Source organism: Garra rufa, chromosome 10 (genome assembly GCF_049309525.1).
Source record: "Garra rufa chromosome 10, GarRuf1.0, whole genome shotgun sequence".
NCBI classification, from domain to species: Eukaryota; Metazoa; Chordata; class Actinopteri; order Cypriniformes; family Cyprinidae; genus Garra; species Garra rufa.
This window is the reverse complement of record NC_133370.1, coordinates 12059086-12085322: the sequence shown is the minus strand read 5'-3', so window position 1 is coordinate 12085322 and position 26237 is coordinate 12059086. Positions and strand designations below refer to the sequence as shown.

Below are 26237 nucleotides of genomic sequence, written 5' to 3'. Positions count from 1 at the left end.
TAATGTAACATTTTAAGTCTTTAGTAAGTCTTTTAAATGAGTTCACTTCTAGAACAAAAAATTACAGATAATGTATTCCCTGGTCATCCAAGAAGTTCATGTCTTTCTTTCTTCAGTCGCAAAGAAATTGTTCTTTTGAGGAAAAGCTTTTAGGATTTTTCTCCATGTAATAGACTTATATGGTGCTCCGAGTTTAACCTTCCAAAATGCAGTTTAAATGCGGCTTCAAACGTTCCCAAATGTGGTTGTAAATTATCCTAGCCCAGGAAGATGGGTTTTAACTTGCGAAACAATCGGTTATTTTCGTTTAAAAAATGCAACTTAAATACTTTTTAACCTCAAAGGCTTGTCTTGTCTTGCTGTCCCTGAACTCTGTGTATTCTGGGTTAAGACAGTTAGGATATGTCGAAAAACTTCAAAAATCATTTCAAAATCATTCTACATCGGGGCACCATTGAAGTCCACTATATAAAGAAAAATCCTAAAACATCTTCCTCAAAAAACATAATTTCTTTACGACTGAAAAAAGAAAGAAAAACATGAATATCTTGGATGACAAAGGGGTGAGTATATTATCTGTATTTTTTTTTTGTTCTGAAAGTGAACTTTAATGTGTCCTTGCTTAAAAAACAAAAAAACTAAAAACTGACTGACCCCAAAGTTTTGACCAGTAGTATAAGTAAAGGCAAGATGTGTTTGGCCTGCTGTATATGTTGGCGATTACAGCATCCACTACTAGTCATTTTGCTATTGCTAAAATAAAGTGCTGTCAGATCTGCAGTGAACTACATTCTACTGCATAATTAGACTGAGGCCCAAAGATTAAGGCAAAGCCTGTACAGTATTGTGGTCTGGGCATGAGAAAAACTGGAACACAAGTCAGTTCTTTATGTGACCACATAAACCAGCCATAAGGGTCAAATTTTTGAAATTGGGATAATAATTGAGACATAATCATATGGTTTGTTACGATAGGACAATATTTGGCTGAGATACAACTAATTGAAAATCTGAAATCTGAGGGTTCAAAAAAAAGTTGTCCAAATAAAGTTCTTCGCAATGCATATTACTAATCAAAAATTAAATTTTATTCACGGTAGGAAATTTACGAAATATCTTAATGGAACATGATCTTTACTTATTCTCATGGTTTTTCGCATAAAATTAAATGTTTTTGACTCATACAATCTATTGCCACAAATATACCCGTGCTACTTAAGACTGGTTTTGTGGTCCAGGGTCACTTCTCTCCATTGAAGGACATCTTAGATGAATTCTATTCTGCTAAGCTGACTTGTTAAGTCCAATTGAGTTAAATTCAATTAAACACCCAAAAACGTCATCTTTAAGGCTTCAGATCCTATTGCCATTTTCTCACATGTTATTGGGGTTGTAGCAGAGCACATTCAGTTTGATGTTCTCATCCCAGTGACGCAACAGCAGGAAAAGCTGCCTGGCCGCTGCCTTCAACCCTGCCAGGTCAACTCCCTCAGGCAGCGACTGACACTTCAGCCAGAAATCTGCTTTGGCAGCCACCAGTTCCCACTCCACAAAAAAACCAGCGCAACGGTGCTCCAGCCAGGCCAGAGCCACCGCCGTGGCCCAGCTTGAGCTCTCTACGTCAATCTGTGCTAGCTCCTCTCCATGAGGTTCTGGAGGATCCAGCGGAGGACCTTCACACGTGTCAGTCTCAGAGCCTCGTCCACTGTCAGCCTGTGTGACTCCACCTACCAGTTTTGGAGAGCCTTCCTCTAAATGCTCAGACCATGAGTCTCGCATGTGTCTCGCTGACATGGTGGGTGGTGAGGTACAACGGAAAGGGGGGCTCAGACTGCTGCGGTGGCTCAGGTACGGGGATGCTCGTTTTAGGCGGTCCAGAGGGATCTGGATGCACTCGGAGTAGGATTCAGACAGTAGAAATGCACCTGATGCCAACTGTAGGCGCACCTGTGGAGATATTAAAAGTAAAGTAAGTGAGATTAACTTCTTGTGATTAGCTTTGTAAATCAGTATGCGATTACACCAACCAGTGGCAAGTAGTCAGACGAGTCTGTTTCTATGTGTCTGTCAGTCTCTGCAGAAAGACAGTGAGGTTTGAGAGGAGCTTGTTTTCCATTATTGCCCTTTAGTCTGCCCAGATTGAACCTGGAGGATATAGAAATTCAGTGTGACAGTACCATAAAGTATAAATCATTACGAAGTGTGATATATTTTCATAGGTCAGTGCTGACTTGGACCCGAAGAAACTCTCCACAGAGCGCTGAGAGCGAGAAGACACCGCTGATGGACTGATGCTCCCTCCTGTGCCTGAAAGACAGAAGGTGTGATTACACTTATCATTGCTCTACAAAATTTTATGGGTGATATGAAGGCTGTGGGTCATGTAAGTTTACAGCATTGACCAATAGAAAGCTGCTTGGTTTGAAAGTGACTCCATGCTTCATGCATCACTACACTATTAACAAGACCTTTTTGTTTTAGAAATTTCACTGAAAAAAAAAAACAAGTCAAAATTAAGTGAGTTCAAGCTTAATAATCTGCCAATCTGGTAAGCAAAAAATCTTATCTCAAACAAAAAACTAAATTATTTTTGTTACCCCATTGGCAGATTATTTAGCTTGTTTCAAGCAAAAAATACACTTAATTTTGACTTGTTTTTTTCTAAAAAAAAAAAAAAATTACTTGTCTAGAAAATCCTTGATTTAAGAATTTTTTGATATTTCGGATGGAAACAAGACAAAAAATTACAGTGTGGAGGGCCGGTGTCCTGCAGAGTTTAGCTCCAGCTTGCCTCAACACACCTGCCTGGAAGATTCTAGTATGGCTAATAAGAGCTTGATTAACTGGTTTGGGTGTGTTTAATTGGGGTTGGAGGTAAACTCTGCGGGGCAGCGACCCTTCAGGATTAAGTTGGGTTCCCCTGCCTTAAAGGTTGTATCAGCGATTTCAAGCCTGAAACATAAAGTGTCAAATTCAGCTGACCTTTCTTCACGATCCGCTCGCTGCCTGCCCCATAAATTGGCTGTAAAAAGAAAAACGCGTCTCTGTGGTCAGCCTAGGGTCCGAGATATGCCAAAAAAAACTATCGGTGCTACCAACGATTCCACAGAAAAACAGTGTTCCAACCAATCACCGTCAGGGGGTTGGTGTTGTGGACTTTCGTACTGGTGCAGGGATGTGAGGGAGGCAGAGCGAAAGTCCACAACACCAACCCCCTGACGCTGATTGGTTGGAACACTGTTTGTTTATCTGTGGAAAAGTTGGTAGTGCCGATTGTTTTTTTGGCATATCTCGGACCCTAGGCTGACCACAGAGATGCGTTTTTTTATAGCTAATTTATGGGGCAGGCAGCGAGCGGATCGTGAAGAAAGGTCAGCTGAATTTGACACTTTATTTTTCAGCCTAGAATCGCTGATACAACCTTTAATGCATTCTTTCTTTATTCTATACTCACTGCTGTCCCAGGACGTCATGCTACAAGGGGATGCAGGTGTGTCGTCTCTGTCTGGGTCCAAGAAAACAGAATAGAAATTCAGAGTTGTGCTAAAAACATTGTTTTATAGCTTCATAGTTTTTAAAGATGCCCTTGTGTCAGTATTTCAGGTGGGTTTCCTTTTTAGGTATCTGTATTTGAGTTGCTTGTTATAAGTGTTTATGCACTATTTACTGCATATTGACAAAAATGGCCAGTTTCGCTGAAATTGTGAGCTCCTATTTGATTGGCTGATCTGGACAGTAAGGATGCAAGGGGTTTTATCAGTCTGATGGGCAATACAGTCATGTTTACAGGGCTGCTACAATGGCTACTTTCAAGCTAAAAACTTGAGATTCATGATATTTAATCTTTGAAAAGTAAGAGCTTTGATTGAGGCAAATAAATTATATTTTTGTAAATAATGTTTTATTTCAAACAAAATTCTAATTTAGGCCCAGTTTGTGATTCCAGATATACTTACGTTCGTCAAAGGTATCTTAAGCTCATCAAGGCTGCATTTATTTGGTCAAAACACTATAAAACAGCTATTTTGTGAAATATTATTGCTATAACAAAAAACAATTTTTTATTTTAATATATTTTAAATGTAATTTATTCCTGTGATGGGTTTTACTTTATTACTTCAGTCTTTAGTGTTACATGATTCTTCAGAAATCATTCTAATATGCTGATTTAGTGCTCCAGAAATATTTGTTATCATCAGTGTTGAAAACAGTTGCTGATTAATATTTTTGTGAAAATCATGATACATTTGATCAATAGCAAGTTTAAAAGAACAGCATTTATTTGAAATAAAAATATATATTTGAAGACGTCTCTTCTGCTCACCAAGCCTGCATTTATTTGATCAAAAATACAGCAAAAGCAGTAACATTTTGAATTTTTTTTTTAAATAACTGTTTTTTATTTGAATATATTTTAAAATGTAATTTATTCCGGTGATTTTAAAGCTAAATTTTCAGTATCATTACCCAGTCATGTGATCCTTCAGAAATCATTCTAATACTCTGATTTGCTGCTCAAAAAACATTTATTATTATTATTATTATTATTATTATTATTATGTTGAAAACAGCTTGAGTAGAAGTTTGATGAATAGAAAGTTCAGAAGAACAGCATTTATCTGAAATAGAAATCTTTTGTAACATAAATGTCTTTATCATCACTTTAGATCAATTTGAAGCTTCCTTGCTAAATAAAAGTATTAATTTCTATAATTTCTCCAAGCTTCTGAATGGTATAGTGTATAATGTTACAAAAGCTTTTTATTTCAGATAAAATCTTTGGATCTCTTCAACAAAAAATCCTAAAACTCATCTGTTTTAAATATTGATAATAATAATAGTAAAAAACAATTTCTTAAACAGCAAATCAGCATACTAAATTTATTTCTGAAGGACATGTGACACTAAAGACTGGAGTAATGATGCTAAAAATTTATTTTTGATCACAGGAATAAATTACATTTTAAAATATATTGAAATGGAAAGTACTAAATCTACTAAAAAACTTTTGACTGGTAGTGTATGTATTCATTTCCTTCCAAAAAAATATATTACTGACCCCGTCATATATAACTTTAAAGTTACCTGTTGATGTGTGTGTATCTTCTGTTTCTTCACTGGCTCTGCTGGAGGGACGCCGTCCGAATCCCACCGAGCACAACTTCTGTCTTCTGCTGTGTCTGGTCCCAAACCGCACACCTAACACACACACACAGAAAAATTTCATTCCCACCATGTATTTCAGCATGTTTTGTGTCTTTTTTTGAGAGAGATTGTGTGTGGATCGTCTGTGCTAGATCATATGTGTGTACCCATGTGTCGTGTGCTCTGAGGTTGACTTCTTGCATTGCTGTCTGTGGTGGTGAAGCTTGTATACATGCAGACGATTCCACAGCTTTTGCTGGTCTGGATCGCTTTCATTCTGTATCGCCTGAACGGACCTACACACCCAAACAATAGGGAAAAAACATGATGGAGCAGCCTGTTTGTAACTTTCAATTACACTTAAATTCAAATATTTAATTTTTAACTATTATTCCTATCAGACCTCTTTCAACGTCAATATCTGTTTCTTTCTCTGCCAAGTTTTCAAAGTCTCTGATGACAGATCGTGCAGTCAGCTGGTGGATAATCTCATCCCATGACCCAGTGCTGGTTTGCAAGGTTGCTGAGCTCTCCGTGTCCCACAGAAGAGACAGATCCACACGAACCTCCCAGGATACAGCTCTTCCTCCCAACATGCCGTGGATGACTGAGCGACACTGGGCTCCTGAAGCCTGGAAGTCGCCTGGGGGAGCAGCTGAAAATAGGCATTCAGGATCAGTGAAGCTGTCCCAGTCTAGTGGGGAAGCAGGGAACAGTAGGCCGTCTGGATAGAGAGTGGTAGGTGAAAAGAAAAAGATGATTTATTCATTTGGATATGCATCTGTGTTGATGCATAAATTGTAAGACTGTTTTTCCCTCACTGGAGTCTGTCATGCTGGGGCGGGATAGACCTCCTCGTGAAGTGCTGTGGGTGTCTGTGTCACTCTCCTCCAGTCGCCCCCCGACAGCCTGCTCAAATGAGACTTTCTCTAGTGCCCTCCTCAGCCGGTGCATGTCCAGGTCACCCTGTGGAGATGAGAAACTTCTGCCAGCCAGGGCAGAGCGAGCTAGTGCCTTCTGCCTGCGACGAGAATCATCTAAGAGCTTGCCAGCCTACAGGAACATACATATACTACCAGTTATATATATAGTTTTGAATTTTTTTAATTTGTATTTTATGTTGACTCTTCATACACTTGATTCTTAATATTGTGCTATTTAAATGATTCACAGCTGTTATTTTTTCAAAAGCTGAATTTCTGAAAGCTGAAATCTGCTTTTTTTATTTGTAAAGTATGTCAATTTCCTTTGCAGGCTATTTTAGATGTAAACTGATGTTAAACTCTTTATGTGTAGTGAATTCTTAAATACAAATGTCATTTGCTGCTGTCACCTTTCCTGATGCAGAATCTGTGTCCCCTGAAGAGGTGGCATTCTGAGTCCATGGAGACTCCCAGCGCAAAAGGCCTCTACCCTGTGTGGGCTCCATTCTCTCCAAGCCATGTGGCAGAGAACCCATGCCCAGCACAGAGCTCTCCGCTTGGGGAGAAACAGATGAGAAGGCCTTCTCACTGCTCAGAGAACAGTGTGTCAACACGTACTGATCCTGAACATATGAATCCTGCTGAATACGCCAGCGCACATCACTGGTGCTGTAGTCAGTGTCGCCACCTGCAGATCAAAAGGTACTGTGTGTTTGGAATTGCTACTACTACTTTTTTTTTTTTTTCAAAATATCTTTTTATATTCCACAAATAATGAGAAATGCATACAGTGCACATATTTAGCATGAATAGAATAGATCTAGTAGTACTTATACAATTGTGGATTATGTGGTATTCTTAAATAAATCCTATAGTCTTACCAGGGCTGACGGCATTATCGATAGCATGTGCGCAGGAGAATTCCGACGAGATTTCTCGTGAAATTTCCCGCAGTGCTTCTTCAAAGTCTCCTTCCACCCCGCACTCTCTCACAGTATCTCTCTCTCGCTCCTCTAGGGGAACCAGAGGCTGAAGGAGCTCAGAAGGGGATGGAGAGAGCTCAAAAACCGATCCAGCTGAACCACGTTGATGGGTTCTGTATGGACGAGGCTTCACCTGCTTATTAGCAAGTGTAAACACAGAAACTAAGACTTTATGTATCTTATTTATAAAAGAAACTAGGTGTCGTACTGTACAGTCTCTCACCTCACTTTTCTGGGCCCTGAATCCAGACATGTCGTATAGAGTGCAGTAGCCAATCAGGCAGTTGCCAGGGTAGAGAGGAGGAATTTCATTGGGTGAGAGAAGGGCCTCCACATTGTCTGGTACATACCAGTCAATCCGTACATCCGTCAACACAGGTTCCAGAGCTTTCTTTAGACATTTAATCAACTGTAGAGAATAATAGAAACATTCATAACTACACTAAAGCACATAAATACACATTTTTTAGAAAGTTCTGCTGATTTCCACAGACAATATCAAGGTACTATCATGTTTTTTAGGCATGGTACCACAGTACTTACATGGTACTTTTAAACATATTTTCAGAAGCATCTTGAAGTTAAATATAAATATCATAGTGCAAGAATTTCAATACCATGGTATGTTCCAAAGTACCACAGTTTTGCCATGTAATGCCATCATTCACACAATTTTGCACATCTTGCAGGTTAGTTGTAATAAAAGTGACCCTGGACCACAAAAGCAGTCATAAGTAGCATGGGTATATTGGTAACAATAGTATGGGTCAAAATTATCGATTTTTCCTATATGCCAAAAATCATTAGGATATCAAGTAAAGATCATGGTCCATGAAGATATTTTGTAAATTTCCTACTGTAAACATATCAAAACTTAATTTTTTATTAGGAATATGCATTGCTAAGAACTTTATTTGGACAACTTTAAAGGCAATTTTCACAATATTTAAATGTTTTGCCCCATTAGATTGCAGATTTATAAATAGTTGTATCTCGGCCAAGAGATACGCTTTTTTTTTTGCGTTTTTGCCTTTATTATGATAGGACAGATTAAATATGACAGGAAGCGAAGTGGGAGAGAGACAGGGGGTGGGATCGGAAAAGGTCCTCGAGTCAGGATTCGAACACGGGACGCCAGGAGCACAACGGCGCTATATGAGATACACTTTTTTATTCAGCTTTCAGATTATGTCTAAATCTCAAAAAATTTACCCTTATGACTGGTTTTGTGGTCCAGTGTCACATATATATTTTAACTAGTTTATATTGTTGTCAGCAACCAATAAGTTTTTTTTTTTCAACGAAATAAAAGCTCTACAATTTGACAATTGAAACCAAAGAAATTAAGACAGCCATAAAAATGTATAAAAAAGTATTGTAATTTTACTAGTATTGTAATTTTTGTTCTGTAAAGTAAAACCATTATTATTATTATTTAAATAATTAAATTGACAAATTAATAAACCAGTTATTTCAATTATTTTTACAATTAATAAATATTAGGATTTTTTTTACTATACAGTAGTACTATAAAATATTATACTATATATATTTATTATATTTCATTATTATTACTAAGGAGTAATAGTAGTCTTTATAGATTTGTTAAGTTTATAATTTTATATTTTATATAATTATACGGTAAAGATATTTATAATAATAATAACTATTATTATTATTTTAATACTTATTTAAATTTTGTAGTATAATAGGACTATTTGATATTGATATATAATATAATAGCAGTATATTAGCAGTAATAGTAGTCTTTATTGATTTAATTTTCATATAACATAATTTAAAATTTTATATAATTATACAATAAAAATATTATTTATATTATTTATAAATTTGTATTATTATTATTTTAATATTCAATAATAGTGTTTTTATTTTGCAGTACAATAGTACATTTTTTCTATTTTAAATACAAATAATACCAATATTATTATTATTATAGTTGTTCAAATTAATATTTTTATTGTTTTCATTTATTATTGTATAGTCATATGTGACCCAGAACCACAATTCCACAAAGTAGCACAGGTATATTTGTAGTCAAAATGATCAAATTTTCTTTTATGCCAAAAATCATTAGGATATTTAGGATATTAGGTAAAGATCATGTTCCGTTAAGATATTCTGTAAATTTCCTAAAATAAATATATCAAAACCTAATTTTTGATCAGTAATATGAATTGCTAAGAACTTTATTTGGACAACTTTAAAGGCGATTTTCTCTGTATTTTGATTTTTTTTGCTCCCTGAGATTGCAGATTTTCACATAGTTGCATCTCGACAAATATTGTACTATCCTAACAAACCATACATGGAAAGCTTATTTATTAAGCTTTCAGATGATGTATAAATCTAATTGTCAAAAAAATTACCCATATGACTGGTTTTGTGGTCCAGGGTCACATATAAAGTGAAGAAAACAAGTTTTCCTTCTATTTTTGTCCATAGATAATGACATGCTTGGTAAAAAAAAAAAAAAAAAAAAAGTATTCTACTTGTATAAAAATGACAAACAAATCTTTTAAAATTACTTTGTGTTTTTAACTGAGTTAATAATATCAGTTCTGTCTCTGTAGGGGGCGCTGTGAACTCTCGCACCTTTGGCTGAAGTCTTTCTTCCTCACTGAGAAACTCTGTACTGCCTCCCGTAACCTTGGCAACGCCCTGCAGTAGCCTCCGACAGGCTTGAGGACCAAGACCCAGTCCGAAACACCTGGAACAACACCAAGAATATGCCAAAACACAGGTACTTCAGTGCAAATACACTGGGTCTTTATATACAGTGCATTTGTGTGATATAAAACACTGTATATGTGTATTGAACTACCTGTGTTATTACATATTATTTTTTACAATGGATTATATAAGTGTATATATTGTTTCATATCTGAAAGATCATCTCAAGAAACTCATGACCCAAGACATGTATGCGACGGATTGCCAATGTTCCAATGTGAGTAACAAGAAAATATGTTTAGTATTCCCTCGACAATAATCTGGACCATTTCACTAATTAAATGTCTGAAGAGAAACAGAAGCCAGGCAACACACACACACACACACACACACACACACACACACACACACACAGCTGTTTGGAATTCAGGTCTGCTCCGTCTGGGTCGAAGGCTTTTAAATGTCTTGACTGAGTATCAATAACGAGTCTGTGTTCCAGTACAATGAAAGCTATATGTGTGTGTTTGCTGAAGAGCATTTCTCTTTAAATATCAGTCAGTGTATTATGGGAGGGAACACTTTGTGCATAATGTGAAGCACAGTCTGTCAGAAAAATTTTCTCAACCTCAGCTTTCATTTTGTTCACTGGAAATGTGCAACGTCATTTGCAGTATTTGTTTTAAGGTGGAATACTAAAGAGATACTAAATGATTAAGGTGGAACAGATGTCAGAGTGGATAAGACATACAAAACAGTAGCAAATACAAGCATATTTGGAATCTGGATTACAGCTGTTTCCCATCTGACTGGCTAAATGAGTTTCATTTAGATACATTATTGAGGCAAGGGGTGTTTCCATGGAAATGTCTTAGATAAAATTGATCTGCGTTTAAGTGCTCTAAGTGTTTAGCTGGTGACAAAAGTGTTGATTTTTTTTATAGGTGTTTGCTGTGAAGTGAAAGGTGTTTAGCTTGTTTTAAAGGGGTCATAACCTACCTTTTTATTATTTTGTACTGTTCTTGAAAGTCCACTTATAATGTTATCAAGATTTTTGCAAAAAAAAAAAAAAAAAACTCATAATTTAGGAGTAATAGGCTATTTTCTCTCCTGTTTTGACCCCCCTCATCAGAATGCTCAGTTTGAAAAGGCGTGGTGGATTGTAGACTCAGAAGTAAACGCCCACTTCTTTGATTGGCTAGCACTTATGTATGTTTAACAGTCTACATCGTTCATAGATGGACGCATAAATACTCAGTACTAGAGTTGTCAAAAAGTGCAGAGTTCGGTACTTTCGGTACTGAAATTTTAAAAATGTCCATTCAGTCAGGAAAATTTTACAATTTTAAAATTTCAGTAACGAAAGTACCAAACTCTGTACTTTTTGACAACTCTACTCAGTACATATCAAACAATCTGTAATAACAGACAAAGCAATTGTGAACACGTAATAAAAACAGTTACTCACACTCGTGTGGTGTGACATTACTGTCGGATCCATTATAGTAGGCACAAATTCGTCTTTTAGTTTGTCTTTCTGAAAATCCTGTGACAATTGGTGCATTGTTTGTAAACGAATAAAATCACGGTAAAATGAAGTGAACAAAAGACCAAGTTCTTACTGACGCGGTCTGGAACTTCATTAAAAAAAGGTTCATCCACTCTTTCCTACTGTTGGGATCTGAAGGAAGGAAATGCAAAGACTGTTTTTTTCACAACTTGGCTTTGAACAACATCTTGTTTTCTGAGCGATCTTTATCATTTGGTTTTTGCAGAGACCTGTGTTCACCTCTCTCGTTATTTACACTACATGTGCCAATCGGTGGGCGGGGGTAAACAGACGACTTGTGATATAGAAGCACGTGTTGATCTTTTTCTGCAGAGGTGGGGTTTAGCTACACTATTACATCACAGAGTGCCATATTCCACAACCTTTCCTTTTAGCTGATTGGCTTAAATATAAACTGTTTTTATACTAACAAGAAAGTTTTTAATACTGAAACTTACAGGGTGTTTTCATAGTACAATGACCTCTTATGTGTCAAGATCAATTTCTCAATTCTCAGATACCAAATGAAAAAGATGGATCTGAAAACAACAGGAAGCTGTACAGTGCCAGTTTGTGGAAAAAAAAAACTTTGCATTGCCTTCCTCCTGATCCCTGTGTTAGGAAAAAGATCCTGTGTAGTTTCGCACTGTTTTTTTTTTTTCTTTTTTTTTTCACTTTGGCATTCAAAATTGATCACGTTTAGCAAGGAGGGGAGAGGGGCACAGTAACTCATTTTGGGAGGCAAGGCTCATGAAAGCACCCCTCCCCTTGGCACCTTGGGCTCTATTTGCATTGGGATTTTCAAAAAGATTTTAGTAGTACCTAGGATAGCAAAGTCCACTAAAGGAGGGAGAGCCTTTTCACAATAGGCTCTCAAACTCTGGAATAGCCTTCCTGATAACGTCGGGGTTCAGACACACTCTGTATGTTTAAATCTAGATTAAAGACTCATCTCTTTAGCCAAGCATTCACATAATTTATCTCATAACGTTGTACTTCAGTTACATCTGATCACATACAGATCAACATTCTTCAGCTTGGGCAAAACACATAATTTTTGCTTGGTTGGAACAGCAGCTACGCTAATTATTTCTCTATTTGTTTCTCTGTTTCTGCCATGGGATTTCCATCCCATGGTAACTAGGAATTAAACAAGATTCAGCCTGGATTCAGAAGAAGAGATGATGCCAACCCCCCAGAGGACCGCCGATGATGCCAGCCTTGAAACAACATTCAGCACTACACAATTTTTCTACAAGTTTGATTGCAACACATAATCATTATTATTAGTGTTCATCATCTGTTTTTGATTACACCATTACTGTTTTTAATATTTATACCATATGTACATCAACTTAACATACAGTAGTCACCACTAATAAGATACTAAATATATTGTAGTAGCCTACTTTTTTTTTGTACAGCTGCTTTGCAACGATTTGTATTGTGAAAAGCGCTATACAAATAAACTTGAATTGAATTGAATTGAAAAAGATTGTAACTAAAAGACGATGCTGTGCTGACTATATTGGACTGTAAAAAATATGGACGCAATGTGCGTGACGTCAAATGTAGGTTTCTGAAGAGCATTTTTGAAGCTCATAGTGGGCGGGAGTCGGTCGTCGCCATCTTGGAATCGCGTCACCGTGCGTCACTCACGAATAATTGAAAATGGACAAAGAGGCGGGATGTGGGTGGAGCTTGTTGAAACTACGCCCACCTAGCAATCCACCTGTCACTCAAGTGGCCACACCCTTAATTATGCAGAACTTTAAGGCTTAATATAACCTAAACGGATGAGTTATTAAAAAAAAATCACCCCCCTAGCAGTTGGAAGGGCAAATTAGCTATACAGACCAAAACCACTTTTTGTATCAGGCTGTAAACATATTTTTTTTCTGCTGTAAAGTTGGGCAGTTTAAGGGGCCGTTCACATGTAGCGTCTTTTGCGCGCTCAAATTCGTTATTTCAAATGTAGACGCGCGGCTTGCGCGCGCATAATGGTCGCGATGCGCACGCGGTGCGACGCGCTCGTTTTTTCCAGGCGGGTCCGCGCCGCATCGAGATAAAAACATCTCAACTTTTCGGAATGCAGCAAGCGCACCGCAGGTCATGTGACATGAACCAACCAATCAGCTTCCTCACGTTTTTCCGTTACATTGAAACCTCTGTAGAAACATGGAGGAGCAGCTCATCATTGTTCTCCAGGGATTTCCTGAACTTTATGATTTGTCAAGCCCCCATTATTTTGACGCTAATAGAAGAAACAATGCATGGAGACGCATAGGCTTGGAGCTAGAGCGCAGCTGATGGTTGCTTAGAAACGGCAGACGCTTCCGGAGCGCAAGCGCCCGAGCGCTTTGTTGGTAAGGTAGAAAGCAGCGCGCCTAGCGTGACATGTGAACGGCCCCTAACACAGGGAGTCTATGGGATTGACTCACTTTTGGGGCCAGTCTCTATGGGCCAGTCGATGAATTGCAGTTTAACTCTTTTCTGTATTTTAATAGAGAGAGCGGGAGGTTGCTGCTTGGTCGCAACACACAAGTGTGAGTAACTGTTTACCTGGTCACTATTGCTTTGTCTATTAAACAGATCGTTTGATATGTACTGAGTATTTATGTGTTTTTAACCTAAATCACAGCAGCATCCATCTGTGAAGGGCATAGACTGTCAAACATACACAAGCCAATCATAGCAGTAGGCATTTACTTCTGAGTATACAATCCGCAATGTCTATTGAAAAGGAATACAAAAACAGGTCAGAAAATAGCCTATTATTTCAAAATTATGATGTTTTTTGATGTACAATTCTTGATAACATTATAAGTGGACATCAGAGAACAGTACAAAATAAAAGGCAGCCAATTCAAAATATGAACAAATGCTATAATAATATATCATACAAGTTATGATTGTCGTGAAAGACAATCTGTTTAGATTACCTTAATAATATTTTATATTTGGTGTTACCTGGCATGGTGTCTTCAAAGCTAATTTAATCTGACATTACAGTTTTTACCTGACGTTGCAGGCGTTTCTCCTGACCAGTTCTAGCACACGGCCTACACTGCTGCAGGTCCCATCCATGATGATGAAGAGCTGTCGTGGGCAGCTGCGGTGGACGGGCTGCCGATAAACCCAGGACAAGGCCCCCCACAGGTTAACGCCACCCTGGTCTGTGCGCATCTTCTGGATGTAATCTAATGCCTGAGTCACTGTGCTCTGAAAAATGACAGAGGGAGAGAGTGGCAGTCCCTTTAGCACTGATATAATAGTAAAAAAACACAGTGAGCTTTTTTTTTTTCCGGAAATTCATTAATTATGAATTATTATTAAAAAAAAACGGTGAAAACTTTTTCACTTTGAGAATCAGGGTAAATTTAACAGGGTAAACAAGGTATCTTCTGTAGCCTCTGAAGGGCAGTGCTAAATGAAAGAAATATGCAAAATAAGAAAAATGTACACATCTCCATTATGTTCAAATGTTTTTACCCCAGGCTCTTAATTCATATTTTTTCCTTCTGAAGCATCAGTGGGTTTTAGAACCTTCTGTAATAGTTGCATATGAGTCCCTCAGTTGTCCTCTGTGTGAAAATATGGATCTCAAAATCATACAGTCCTTGTGCAAAAATGTTGGAAAACCAAAGAATTTGTGGGAGCTGAAGGATTTTTCTGAAGAACAGGTGTAGTTTTACTGTTTAGGACAAACAAGGGACTCATGAACCACTATCACTAAACAAATAATAAAAATAAAAAAAACAGCTGTGGATCGTTCAGGTAACAACACAGTATTAAGAATCAAGGGGATGTAAACTTTTAAACGGGGTCTTTTTTTTTATAAATTCAACTATTATTTTCTCTTGTGGGCTATATGTAAACATCTTTTATGTGAAATATCTCATTCAGGTCAGTATTAAATAAACAATAACATGCATTTTGTATGATTCCTTTTAGTTTGGTCAAATAATTTTGCAGATTCTGAAAGGGGGGTGTAAACTTTTGACACTATATATTTTTTTTTATTCTGACTGCCTTGAGTTGTTATTTTGAAATAAATGTAAAATTCTTAAAAACAACTTGATGAGATTCATACTTGGCTTTTAATAAACAAAATATTGATTACATTGTTAATGTAAAAATATAAAATAATTATGTTTCTGATATTGTAAGTAAAGTTTATTTAACCAAGAAAATGTGATTACGACATGAATTTACATGACAAACTTTGAGGTTGATCAAAAGTGATCGAAGAGCACCAGAAGGCTAAAGAAGCTCTGTGTGATGTAGATGTAAAGAGCAGTGGAGCACAATGGAGCAAAACAAGTTTGTTTTTGCTCATTGCATGCTGTAAAATGCATGACAGTGCCATATGGCTCTCGCTGTTTTAAAACAATTTGTCCTGCCAGACCCTGGACCTGCTTCAACCTGATATTGCAGTGTCATGGCAACCAGTAGTAGCGACCTGGACAGGGATTGTTATCAGCGGGTCACTCACAGGTAAACATCACCCATCTCACACATATCCAACTCTATGTGATCTCACTCTTTTCTGAATTTCAGTTTCTTCTAAAATAAATATAATGCAGTGAGAAACACTCACATCTGTGCAAGGCTTGCTGGAGCTGAAAAGAGGCCTGACTGTTGAGCAGATGCCAGCGATGTTCAGCATGGAGCGGGTCGGCAGACTCTTGATGGCCACCAACATCCCCTCCTGTCAAAGATATAGAAGCACAGGATTAAGCACAGGATATTCAGAGTGGAATCCTGTCAGATGATATCATTTCTAGTTTTGTAGGTGGAAATTTGCTTTAAACAAGAGCTTCTGATGGCAATAATCATTTTAAAGAACCACTAAATTGTGCTTTATAGCAAATAATAACAGTTTGAGGGGGAAAAGGCATGTACTGAAGACCAAAAAGCACATATTCCAACATTTAGTGCCAGAAGATATGAAGAACGCATGAACCTTGATCTTGTTGATGTTGTGCTGTGTCATTGTGTTGCTGTTGTCAATGAGGAAGATGAGCTCTCTGCTGGCCTGCTGCAGTTCTGCTGGTTCTGACAGTAGATCAGGGCAGAAGTTAAGCATCAGGACAGGGTTCAAGAGAAGATCCTTGTGATAGCGTCTTCTCACGAACTCCAGCTGAGGGAGGCACATGCACACATGTTGAAACAACTCAATTTTACTGTCAATGATGTTCGATCAAGATGAAGTCAGCAATGCAAGTGTCTAATCGCAATAATCTTACCCTCTTTTCAGACTCTGCCTCCTTTCGAGCACAACGAATGAAATCTCGTCGAGCACGGATCTGCTGCTCGTATTCACTAAATGTGATTCGGCCCCTCTCTAGGATGACTAACGGGGTATGAGGCTCTGCAGACAACAGTGACAGCGACTTGTAGGTGATTACAGTCATACTTTCATAGTGTTTTTTTTTGTTTTGTTTAATTCTTTCTCTGTTTTCATTTATTTGTATTATAAGTATTTAAAAAATGTTGTGTTTTTGTTTTCATTTTTAAAAAATATATTATTATATATTATATTATTTTATATATTTTTTTATTTTATTTATTTTAGTACTTCAAATTAAATAAAATGAAAATGTAAAAGACATATTGCCTTGGCAAATAACTCAAATAAAATAAACTACCAGTCAAAAATGGTTGAACAGTAAGATGTTAATTTTTTTTTTAAGATGTCTCTTATTCTCACCAAGCCTGATTTTTTTTATTCGAAGTACAGCAAAAACTGTAAAACATTTTTACTATTTAAAATAACTTTTTTCTATTTGAATATATTTTAAAATGTAATTTATTCCTGTGATTTCAAAGCTACATTTTTAGCATCATTACACCAGTCACATGATCCTTCAGAAATTTTGATTTGCTGCTCAAAAAACATTTATTATTATTATGCTGAAAGTAAGTTTCTTTCAGGTTTCTTTGATGAAAAGAAAGTTCAAAAGAAAAGCATTTATCTGAAATAGAAATCTTTTGTAACTTTATAAATGCTTTTATCATCATTTTTAATCAGTTAAAGCATCCTTTCTAAATAAAACAAAAATAATTATACTGACTCCAAGCTTTTGAATGGTATCGTGTATAATGTTACAAAAGCTATTTATTTCAGATAAATGCTGATCTTTGGATCTTTCTATTTATCAAAGAAACCTAAAAAAATGATTCAACTGTTTTAAATATTGATAATAAAAATGTTTCTTGAACAGCAAATCAGCATATTAGAATGATCTCTGAAGGATCATGTGACACTGAAGACTGGAGTAATGCTGCTGAAAATTTACGTTTGATCACAGAAATAAATTACATTTTAAAATATATTTAAATAGAAAGCAGTTATTTTAAATAGTAAAAATATATCACAATATTACTGCTGAACTTTGGATCAAATAAATGCAGGCTTGGTGTTCAGAAGAGAATTCTTTAAAAAACATTAAAAATCTTACTGATTAAAAACGTTTGACTAGTAGTGTAAGTTTAGGGTTTTTATATTTTAATTTATTTCAGGTAATGCCTTTTTTAATGGTTTTGATTTTAGTTTTAGTTAACGATAACCCCGATGATGCCAAACTGCTTTTGATTTAACAAAGTTAGTCTGGTCTCACCACTAAGGTGTAGTATTATTTCCAGATGTCGGTCACATGAATGGTCTTCCGCCAGTGTGATGTAGGTTGCATATGCAGACTGTGCACTGGGGTCAGCGTCTGCGCGCAGGGCATGGGTGGGGCTTTCCAGACCTGAAAACGCAGAGATAGCATAAGAAGGTTACAGAGTCTGTTCACATGACATTTCAGCACTGATTTGATTAGTTGCAATGAAAGAACATCATGCTGGTGGGAATCTTTGACATCTAAGCCTCAGGGAACTAAAGATATGATAAAACAGATTCACGAGTGAAGACTGATCCTGACTTTTAAATTAATTACATTTCAGGCAGACATCTGGTATAAATCTAGATATGCATACAAAAAATTGTCAAAAGGTTAGTGTTTAAAAAAAAACATTAAAGTGATTGAAAGTGACAGTAAAGACTTTTATAATGTTAAAAAAAGATATATTTCAAGCAAATGCTTTATGTTTTATTCATCACATTCATCATAGTTTCCAAAAATATCAAGGAGTCCAATTGTTTTCTTAATTGATAATAATAAATGTTTTAGCAGCAAATCAGCATATTACAGTGATTTCTGAAGGATCATGTGACACTGAAGACTGGAGTAATGGCTGCTGAATTTTTTAAAAATGTATTCAAATAGAAATGTTATTTTAAATTGTAATAAAATAAAATAAATGCAGAGGTGGAGAGCATAAGAGATTAATTGCAAAAACAAAAAAATTTTCAGACCCCAAACTTTTGAATGGTAGTGTACCATGATATTAAAAGAGTACGATATTCTGTACTAAAGTATACTGTTTATGGATATATTGTAGTCCGAACATTGTACTTCATGATATTACCATGGTAAATGTAAGATAAAAATAATATTACCACAGTGTGTCTGAAAGTATCATATTAACACATCTAAAAAAAATCATAAAAACCAACATGTAAATATCCAAAAAAAATTCATGATTAGTTTTTTTTACGAAGGAATTTCTCAAGGATACTTTAAATTGATCAAAAGTGATGATAAAGACATTTATAATGTTACAAAAGATTTCTATTTCAGATAAATGCTTTCTATTCATAAAAGAAACCTGAAAAAAATTCAGCTGTTTTTTATGACAATAATAAATGTTTTTTTGAGCAGCAAATCAGCATAATATAATGCTTTCTGAAGGATCATGTGACTGGAGTGATGGTGCTAAAAATTAAATCTTTAAAAAACATAAATTATTAATTTTTTTACAGAGCAATGGATACATTAAATTGATCAAAAGTGATGATAAAGACATTTATAATGTTGCAAAAGATTTCTATTTCAGTTAAATGCGTTCTATTCATCAAAGAAACCTAAAAAAAATCTGCTGTTTTCAATATAATAATAATAATAATAATGTTTTTTGAGCAGCAAATCGGCATATTATAATGATTTCTAAAGGATTATGTGACTGAAGTAATGATGCTAAAAATGATTTGAAATCACAGCAATAAATTACATTTTAAAATATAGTCAAATAATAAACAGTTATTTTAAATAGTAAAAATATTTAACATTTTTACTGTTTTTGTTGTACTTTTGATCAAATAAAAGCAGGCTTTGTGAGCAGAAGAGACTTCTTTAAAAAAAAAAACATGAATGATAAGTTTTTTTTTACAAAGTAAAATTTCTCTGTACTGTCCTACTCATTGTATATTATAATTGAGCCAGATGAAAGAGAGTGACCACCTTTCTCTGAAGCAGAACAGTGTCACTGCTGCACTGTGATTTAGGACTCTCTATCACCCTGTCTCCATCTCTCTCCTCTGTTCCAGTGGCCCGGAGCCTGAGCCAAACACTCTCTCTGCGCACACCCTCGCAGACATGCTTTGGCTCCTTCTGGCAGGCGCACTGATATCTATCATAATCACTGAGATCCATGCCAAGTTTTAGGCTAACTGGATTATTTCAGAACACCAGCTGAACCTGCATGAATGTACAGTCTCTCTTTAAAGGCAAACAGGAAAAAAAGGGGCAGAAAGAGACTGGTAAGAGACAAGCCCACCTTCCTCTTTGTCTGCTCCTCCAGATATCATAGTTCCAGACCTATTCTGCTTTTACTGTGAAGCTTTCATTGTAAAAGGTGACTTATGTTGGATAGGTTGGACAGAAAGATATGTTACCGGCAAGCAGACAGGCTCCTCGAACCAGCAGCTGGAAGCTGAGTTGATAAGGCGAGAGGTTGGTGGCAATGCTGGTGAGCAAAGCATGGGTGCATTGTTGCCTGACTCCCAGCATCCTCTCCTGCTTTCCGGACACACTGCCAAAGCACGTAGTCGGGCTGAAGGAGAGACGTGAAAAGAGATTCTTGAGAGGTCAAACCCGCAATTTTCACAACTTGTTATTCAGATAGTGTAAATCTAATTATCAAGAAAAGAGTAAAAGTGTTTTATCTAAAATACCCTCACAAAATAGTTATAACTTTGTGATTTTGCTTTTATTTTTTTAATTTACACCCATACAAAGGTATGGGGTCAGTAAGATTTAAAAAAATAAATTAATACTTAATTAATCAAAGAATCCTGAAAATAATTGTTTCATGGTTTTCACCAAAATAATAAGTAGCACAGCTATTTGTGATATAATAAAAAATGTTTTGAGCACAAAAGCTGCATATTATAATGATTTCTGAAGGGAGTTAACAATGATGACTGGAGTAATGATGCTGAAAATGCAGCTTTCCATCACAGGAATAAATTACATTTTAAGTAAAGTAGAAAACAGCTATTTTAGATGTAATAACATTTTACAATATTACGGTTTGCTGTATTTCTAATTAAATAAATGCAGCCTGTAACATAAGGGATTTCCTTCAAAAATATAAAAAAAAAATCTTACCAACCCCAAACTTTTAAATTGTAGCGTATGTTATACATATATTTTAGGAATTTGAATCTACACTATCAGTCAAAAGTTTTTGAACAGTAAGATTTTTAATGTAAAGAAGTCTCTTATGCTCACCAAGTCTGCATTTATTTGATCCAAAATACAGCAAAAAAATGTGTAATATTTTTATTATTTAAAATAACTGTTTTCTATTTAAATATTTTTTTAAATGTAATTTATTCCTGTGCTCAAAGCTAAATTATACAACATAATAATAATAATAATAATAATAATAATAATAATAATAATACTGTTTTTTTGAGCAGCAATCAGAATATTAGAATGATTTCTGAAGAATCACGTGAATGGCGTAATGATGCTAAGATTCATCTTTGAAATCACAGGAATAAATTATATTTTAAAATATATTCAAATAGAAAACAGTTATTTTAAATAGTAAAACTATTTAAAATTTTACTGTTTTTGTTGTACATTCAATCAAATAAATACAGGCTTGGTGAGCTGAAAAGACTTTTAATGCAAAGACAACATACATTTTAAAGTGTGACTAAAGTTTCCAATTACTTTTGGCCCACTGTAATTAGGAAAACTTAAAGAAATTAACTTAACCTGGTCTCCTCTGATTTCCCCCCATTTTCACTTTTTCCTGGTTGGATCCGTGCCCTGACTATAGGTGTGAGCACTGTGGGATAAATCAGGCGGATTGCTCCATTTTCAAGTGTAGGAAGTTCAAGGGTGGTGCTGATGACAACAGATACAATTTCTAGCGGTCCAATCTGGCCTGTGCTCACAATGAAAGTGCTCCTCTCCAGGTCCTCATCCAGCAACAGATGACCTGAAATGAATAAAACATACAACAACCCCTCAAAAATCTGAATAGTATTAGTATCAAGTATAAACCTGATGTTGCCTCTGAAACACAGAAACGTAAAGCGAGATATCTGTGTATTAATTTAAGACCATCTAAAAACAGGCACAGAGCCAACACAGCTCTCTGAAATAATGAATGCTGCCCGCATACTTCAGGCTGTACAAGTACAAAGCACTGTAAGGAGAACAAGATTTACGAGGTCGCCAAATACACATCTGTAGTATGTGCTTGTGAACAGAGACAAAAGCCTGTGACGATGCAAAATACTGTTAGAATACAGTAAATGCTGCATTCTTATTTATAATTTGACAAACTCTTGAGTATAAAGTTTAGAGTTACCATGCCTCTTCCCTTTTTTTAGATAAAAAATAAAGTCAAATTTTGATAGAGAACTGAACAGACTTGGTTACAATGTTCCAATGAAACAACTAAAAATAGTAAAAGATTGAGAGTTACATTTATAGACATTTTAAGAAAGACATTTTTTCCCATTAGAGAGTGTGTTGACAGTCTGTGTATTTGGATGACTGAGCTCCAGTAAATCAATAAGGAGATCATTTTGACAGTTTTGAATTTGACAGATTTAAAAAACAAAAAGGAGGGAAAAAAGAAACCTAAATTCTAACTATTCTTGCTATTTGTATTAGTTCGAAAAACCTACTTTTGCGAACTCATCCTAGACGTTTTTTTTTATTTTCACCAAAACTGACTTAGATCATCTTCAGACCATCCTGGCAAAAAGTTATGCCATTCAGGTTGATAAGTCAAACCATTTTTGAAAAACGTATGATCGAATTTGACGAAAAGCATGCAAAAATGGATGTGAGGCTATAGCATATAACATGTTGTGTTGTATAATAACCATGACCTATATGAAACTGGTCTTAATATATTCTTTGGATCATGCAGAGAACACAGATACCAATTTGGCCACAGTCAGCCAAACTTCCTGTCCATCATTTTAATTTATGTTGAAAACATACTTTTTCGAACTCCTCCTAGACTGTTGATCCAATTTTCACCAAATTTGACTCAGATCATATGCTGACAAAAATTATGGATTTCGTGTCGATATACAAAATGGTGATCATTTAACGCATCAAAAAATTTGAGTCATGACAAACTGCATCTGAGGCTGTATCTCTGCTAAACTTTATTGACATCAAACTTTGTGTGTGCCATTGTCACCAGACACTGACCACGCCACATCAATTTGTTAACAGTGCCACCTATTGGTCAAGAGTGCAAAACCATTCATTAAGCATTTATAATGATTAAAAAAAAACACTAATAACTTTGAGTTTATTAGCCTATTGTAATGAAACTGGTCTCAATATATTCCTTGGATCATGAGGAAAAATTCTAATTTCGCCATGGTCAGACAAACTTCCTGCACGCTATTTTGACGTTGAAAACCTACTTTTTCGAACTCTTCCTACACTGTTTATCTGATTTTTACCAAAATTGAATCAGATCATCTTTAGACTGTGCTGACAAAAAGTTATGGATTTCCTGTCGATAGACAATACTGCTTTTGTATAGCACCGCATCAAATTTGAGGCATGATGCCTGAGAATGTCTGAGGCTAACTCTCTGCAAAACTTTGACATATTGACACCAAACTTTGTGTGTGCCATTGTCACCTCACACAAAACACACATCGATTTGATAACAGCCCCGCCTATTGGTCAAAAGTGATAAGCCATTAAATCATATTACTAGTGGTTATATTTATGATTTTTCAGCCATTATGACTAAAATCATCTTAAAATTCAATTAATTTATGCAGTTGGTCTGATACTTGCTAGGTTGCTTGCTTATGTAGTGCTTGGCCCCAAAATTGCTGTTTGCAGCTATATAATAATAATATGGTTGCTTCTTACTGATAATTGTGACTTTTTATCTCACAAAAGTCAGAAATGTGAGATATCAAAAGAGATATTCTGGAAAGCTTCCACATAATAGGTCCGCACCACAACTATAACAGTAACGACACAGAGGAACGATATTGATGAAATCACATTCAGAAATATCTTTTCTAACGATGAACGATTACACAGATCTACTGTAAAAAAAGAAAAAGAAAAAAAAAAGGAAGTTCAAAAACAAAATTCTAAAGATGGCTGCTCACTTGTTTCGCTCATGTGTAAAACTGGGCCTTAACAGATTAAAACTCTCACCGTTAGAGCACTGTATCTCCAGACCGGTTCCTCCACAGCATCCCCACTCCTTGCTGTGACCACATTGGGTGTGCAGCGCCGATCCTGGGCAGCAGTCCAAACAGCAGTCCTCTAGCTTCCCACGACTCTGAAGTTCCACACTGACCAGCCTTCCAGACACCACTGCCTCAAATCCCACCACAACCTCCTTCTCTCCCAGAGGATAAACAAACACACCTGAACACGTGAGGAGTTATTTTAGAACAGTTATTCGACAACAAGTGTTTGTTTTCATACTTCGCTGAATTGTTCTACAGTATGTCTGCATGATCTCTTACCCTCTACAGGTTCAGGGTCAGTATTCACATATGTGAGATGAGCCGTGATGCCCAGAGAGCAGCCGTTGGCACAGGAAGTGATGTCGGATGTCTTCAGCAAAAGTGGAGCCCACGTGGTGCGATTTTTCAGTCCTGGCATTTTCCTCAAGAGAGCATCATCTGTGTAAGCTAATTATGTTTGTTAAGGGGATGTTATCAACAAGGTCCCATGAAGAATATTAAGCATAATTAATAAGCGTCATTTCATTAAAATGTTGACTTGGCAGTCATGAGAGTTCATTTATTAATTACACTCTAAGAAAAGTATGTAAGAATAGCACCCAGTGTATTGTGTTAAAGGAAAAGGAAAATTTTTGTCATCCTTCACTCGTGTCGTTCCAAACCTCTTTTAGTTTGTTTCTTATGTTAAACACAAGATATTTTGAAAATCCAAACCGATCCAAAGTTGTTGGTCCCCACTGACTTCCATTGTAGGGAAATAAATACTGTGGAAGTCAATGGGACCGTCAACTGTTTGATTAACAGCATTCTCATTATCTTCTTTTATGTTCAACATAAGAAAGAAACTCATTCAGGTTTGGAACGACATGAGGGTGAGTAAATTTTGACACAATTTTCATTTTTGGGTGAACTATTCCTTTGAAAAAAAGTACCAAAAATGCATTGTTTTGAGGTTAAAGGAAATGTTTGATAATTAGGGAAATTTAGCAGATAATGAATAGATCCTGGTAAAAAATTATTAGTACCATTTTCATTTTTTTACAGATATATTTCTTACAGTGCAAGCCTCTTTTTCATCTTTCTATTGTTAAAATTCAGTCTTTTTGTCAAAATAATGCTTTTGACCATAGTTATTAATGAAAACTGGCAATGCTTATAAATTGTTTGTATTGTTTGTAGAACAGTTTTTTTTACAGCCAGGGTTAATTATTATTAAATCCTTAAAATAAATTACATTATTAACTATAATAAATTATATTATAATTATATAAAAAAAAACTAAACTTGAAAACAGAAAATATAAAAATGAAATTCAAAACTGATAAAAACTATAATAGTACACTGCCAGTCAAAAGTTTTTGAACAGTAAGTTCTTCAACATATTAAAAGATGATTTACTATTCAACAAACATGTTTTATTATTATTATCAATATTTAAAACAGCTGATCTTTGTTGAATAAAAATTCAGAATTTTTTGATGAATAGAAAGATCCAAAGATCAGGCTTTATCTGAAATAAAAAAGCTTTTGTAACATTATAGACTATACCATTCAAAAGCTTGGAGTCAGTATATATATATACACTATATTGCCAAAAGTATTTGGACACCCCTTCTAATGAACAGGTTTGACTAATTTAGTAATTTCTAATACTGTTTTCAACATAATAATAAGAAATGTTTTTGAGCAGCAAATCAGAATATTAGAATGATTTCTGAAGGATCATATGACTGGAGTAATGATGTTAAAAATTCAGCTTTAAAAAATCACAGGAATAAATAACATTTTAATAAATAAATTTATACTTAAATAGAAAACAGCTATTTTAAATTGTACAAATATTTCAAAATTGTATTGTTTCTGCTGTACTTTGGATCCAATAAATGCAGGCTTGGTGAGCTGAAGAGACTTCTTAAAAAAAAACATTAAAAATCTCACTGTTCAACAACTTTTGACTGGTAGTGTATATCAATATTGATACTAAAATAAAACTTTTTACAGCAAAACCACCAGTGTTAGACTGCTTTAGATTGATGTAATGGGCTGGAGCAAAATGGGCAGATTATAAACTTTCTAAACCGAATCTTAGACAACGTTTCTAAATCAGTAGCAGCAAATTTCCATCTGATTATTTGCTTCAGCTACCATGAAACATTTTAAGAGCTGACACAACCTCTCATTCACACTACTGGACGTGTCCACCCCACATGCTGCCTGGCAACCGGGCGGCACTCATCCTGTCACAGTGGGAATGTACGTGTCAAACATTAACAGATTGGTCAATAGTGCATCAGCACATGCATACAAACACCAGCAACAAGCGTAATGCTCAAGTCAACAGCCTGCTGTCT

General features: G+C 35.6%; 1 protein-coding gene across 1 annotated transcript; it reads right to left on the bottom strand.

The window, feature by feature from the left end:
* Positions 1-1052: 1052 nt before the first annotated feature.
* Positions 1053-24304, bottom strand: vwa5b2 (von Willebrand factor A domain containing 5B2). Its single transcript, XM_073849657.1, has 21 exons — positions 24166-24304; positions 23849-24064; positions 21407-21632; positions 20074-20231; positions 17915-18046; positions 16541-16665; positions 16258-16434; positions 15892-16002; positions 14311-14513; positions 9668-9782; positions 7275-7460; positions 6950-7187; positions 6479-6756; positions 5967-6198; positions 5549-5869; positions 5313-5441; positions 5086-5199; positions 3455-3505; positions 2232-2307; positions 2028-2145; positions 1053-1947 (listed from the first exon to the last, which is right to left on the bottom strand). The coding sequence occupies exons 1-21, from the start codon at positions 24302-24304 to the stop codon at positions 1375-1377; spliced, it is 3918 nt and encodes a 1305-aa protein (XP_073705758.1). The 3' UTR covers positions 1053-1374.
* Between the last annotated feature and the right edge of the window lie 1933 nt (positions 24305-26237).